The sequence below is a fragment of the Bison bison genome, unplaced genomic scaffold (assembly GCF_000754665.1).
Source record: "Bison bison bison isolate TAMUID 2011002044 unplaced genomic scaffold, Bison_UMD1.0 scf7180017864375, whole genome shotgun sequence".
NCBI lineage: Eukaryota > Metazoa > Chordata > Mammalia > Artiodactyla > Bovidae > Bison > Bison bison.
In genome coordinates this window covers 1,981,419-1,984,426 of record NW_011494947.1, presented here as the reverse complement: position 1 = coordinate 1,984,426, position 3,008 = coordinate 1,981,419, and the positions used below count along the sequence as shown (strand labels likewise).

The 3,008-nt window shown below is 54.7% G+C and overlaps 1 protein-coding gene across 1 annotated transcript in view; it reads left to right on the top strand.

Moving 5' to 3' along the window:
- The first annotated feature begins 865 nt into the window (after window positions 1–865).
- LOC105000875 (proline-rich transmembrane protein 1-like) overlaps window positions 866–3,008 on the top strand; it is a 6,574-nt gene continuing 4,431 nt past the window's right edge. Inside the window, exons 1-2 of the mRNA XM_010856943.1 lie at window positions 866–878; window positions 2,812–3,005. Of these exons, the coding sequence (XP_010855245.1) occupies window positions 866–878; window positions 2,812–3,005 (207 nt within the window). The remainder of the gene's footprint in view (window positions 879–2,811; window positions 3,006–3,008) is intronic.

Sequence of the window (3,008 nt, the reverse complement as noted above, 5' to 3'; positions counted from 1 at the left end):
GTCCGTCTAGTCAAGGCTATGGTTTTTCCAGTGGTCACGTATGGATGTGAGAGTTGGACTGTGAGGAAAGCTGAGCGCCAAAGAATTGATGCTTTTAAACTGTGGTGTCGGAGAAGACTCTGGATAGTCCTTGGACTGCAAGGAGATCCAACCAGTCCATTCTGAAGGAGATCAGTCCTGGGTGTTCTTTGGAAGGAATGATGCTAAAGCTGAAACTCCAGTACTTTGGCCACCTCATGCGAAGAGTTGACTCATTGGAAAAGACTCTGATGCTGGGAGGGATTGAGGGCAGGAGGAGAAGGGGACGACAGAGGATGAGATGGCTGGATGGCATCACCGACTCGATGGACGTGAGTTTGAGTGATCTCTGGGAGTTGGTGATGGACAGGGAGGCCTGGCGTGCTGCAATTCATGGGGTCGCAAAGAGTCGGACACGAATGAGCGACTGAACTGAACTGATGTTGTGTGATATAACATGTGTGATATGACAAATGTCATATCTTGTTGGATTTGAGCCCTTTGTCATTTTGTAATACCTTTTTTGTTTCTTACTACAGTCTTCATTTTATAGTCTCTCTTTGTTATATAAGTGTAGCTACCTCAGGCTTTTGGGTTTCTATTCTTTTTTGGTGTGTGTGTGGTCTGCAGACTCACATCTGCAGTGAGTCTCTTATAAACAGAATATCTTGTCTTTTTATCAATTCAGCCACTCCATGTCTTTTGGAAAATTTAAGCAGCAGCAGCAGCAGCAGCAAAGTAGTTGCTAGGTATGCACTAATCTGTGATTTTGTTCATTGTTTTCTGGCTGTTTTTCTGGTCCAGTTTTAAAGTCTTCCTTATGCAGGTCTAGGTCTGTACCCTACACATGCATCTTGAGGGTGAGTCTAGGACTGGTGTGGATCCGTTCTAAGATGACTGACTTCCTGGATGTGAGATTTTCAGGAGTAAAGCCAAGGACGTCCTGGGCAAGCTGATATACATTGGTCACCCCAGTTCACACACAGAACTAGGTGACTCAGAACCCCTCTGAAGGTACTTCTCTAGGATTTCCCTACCCTCTCCCTTCTGCAGGGGCCCTCTCCTGGTTCCTTTGGCCAGAATGACAGAGTTTATCGTGGAGTTTTAGCTACCCAGTCATGTGGTTCTGGGGCTGGAGCTTTGAAGGAAATGAGAGGGGAAAACAGGCAGTTCACCCCCTTTATAGTCACTTCTGTGTTTTGACTACACTCCATAGTCTGCCTACTTTTGTCCACTTTTCAGGGTCTTCTTTTGTCTAGCATTTTTAGACCAGCAGGAGAGAGAGGCTTTTTAAAACGGGAAAATGTGTAAGATTTACCGTCTGAACCATTTATAAGTGTACAGTTCAGGGGCATTCAGTGCGTTCACGTTATCGGGCAGCCATCATTATCACCTCCCTCCAGAAGGTTTTCATCCTCCCAGATGGAACTGTCCCCACTGATACCCGAACCTCTCATCCCTCCCAGCCCCTGGTAATGTTGAAAGATACAGGTTTTTAAAGCCAGTGTTTGCAAGATGTTTATTAATGTTCCGTTGGCCAAAGCAAGTCACATGGCCAAGTCCAGCCTGAAGGGGATAGAGAAACAGGAGGGGCGGCCCGGGTGGCCCTGTGGAGTGGAAGCGCGAGCACCTATGTGGGTCTCAGGAGAAGCTGTGAGTGAGACCCTGGCTGCTGGGAGGAGGTGGGTGGGAGCTCTCAGGGGCTCAGTACTCCTGTTGTTGGGATCCCTCCCCTAGGGAATCCTGACCTCTGATTTCACCCACGTGCTGTATGGGCGGTGGGAGTGGGAGGGATGGGGGCGAGGCTGGGGGTGGGAGTGGGATTTCAGCAAGGCTCCCCCACCCTCAGCAGCACTGTGCAGTTATGTCTGTTTTCTTTTTCTCTCTGCCTTCTATAACCCCTAAAGACACTCAGGAAATGAACTTCAAAGCCACACCCTGGGATGCCCACCCAGTTCCGGACCGGGGGTGGCGGGTGGGGTCCTGTCCCAGCCCCCTTCCAGCCTGTGCCTCCAGGACCGGAGGCCTGGAGGGGCTCAGCTGGTCAGGACGCTCTCAGGGGGTGCAGGGGGGTACCTTCAGGACTTGTTGGGACCGGCTGGGCGCCCGCAGTTTATTGAGTGGATGCTGGAGGCCAGGGCCAGGCCTAGAATGCAGCTGAGAGCCCCTCTTCGGGCTGCTGGGTGGGCTTCTCTCCACCCAGTGTTCCTTGGCTGCTCCGTTCCCCTCCCCGACCCCCGTTCACGTCTCTGTACCTTCTCCGTCTCAGTAGGCTCTTGGCCCTTAATGACCTCCTGGCTCTCCCTGGTCCTCGAGTAGCCAGGTCCAGTGACTCCAGAGCGGAGAATCTGATTGGCTCAGCCCATCCTCTCAGACCAGCTCCCATTGGACGGTGTCTCAGCCTATGAGGGGGCTGCCCTGGGCTGAAGCATCTGCCTTGGTTCCATCTGCTGGGGCATCAGGGCCCTGGGGGCAGGACCACGTCCCTGCAGGTGCAATCAAGGAGGGGCACGGCCTGCCTTCCATCCCGCTGGCCATCTGTACTGGCTGTGTGGCCGCCAGGAAGGCACGTCCTCTCTCTGAGCCCTGGTTTTCGTGTCCCCTTCTTGCACTTTGGATAGAGCTTCAAGGGTGCAGGGTTGGGGAGGTCTGAGTGCGGGGTTCAGGGCGGTCAGGGTCGGCACGGTCACTGTGACTCTCCTTGGAGGGGCTGTGTTCTGGGGTCTGTGAGGAGGACTCCCTCCTGGTCCGACAGCCTTTTGGAGGCTCACTGCCTCTGCTGTTTCTTCCCAGGAGCGGACGCGAAAGGGGGCGGCGGCCCCGCGGTCCCTGAGGACCCTGCGCGCCCCAGGCTCCCGCAGCTCCCGCGCCGCCCGCAGCTCCTGGAGGAGGACCAAATGTCCAGCGAGGAAGCGGCTGCCGCGGACGGAGGGGACGCCGAGGCGCCAGAGGGACCCCCAGGCGACCCCCCGGCCGAGGCGTCCGCGGTG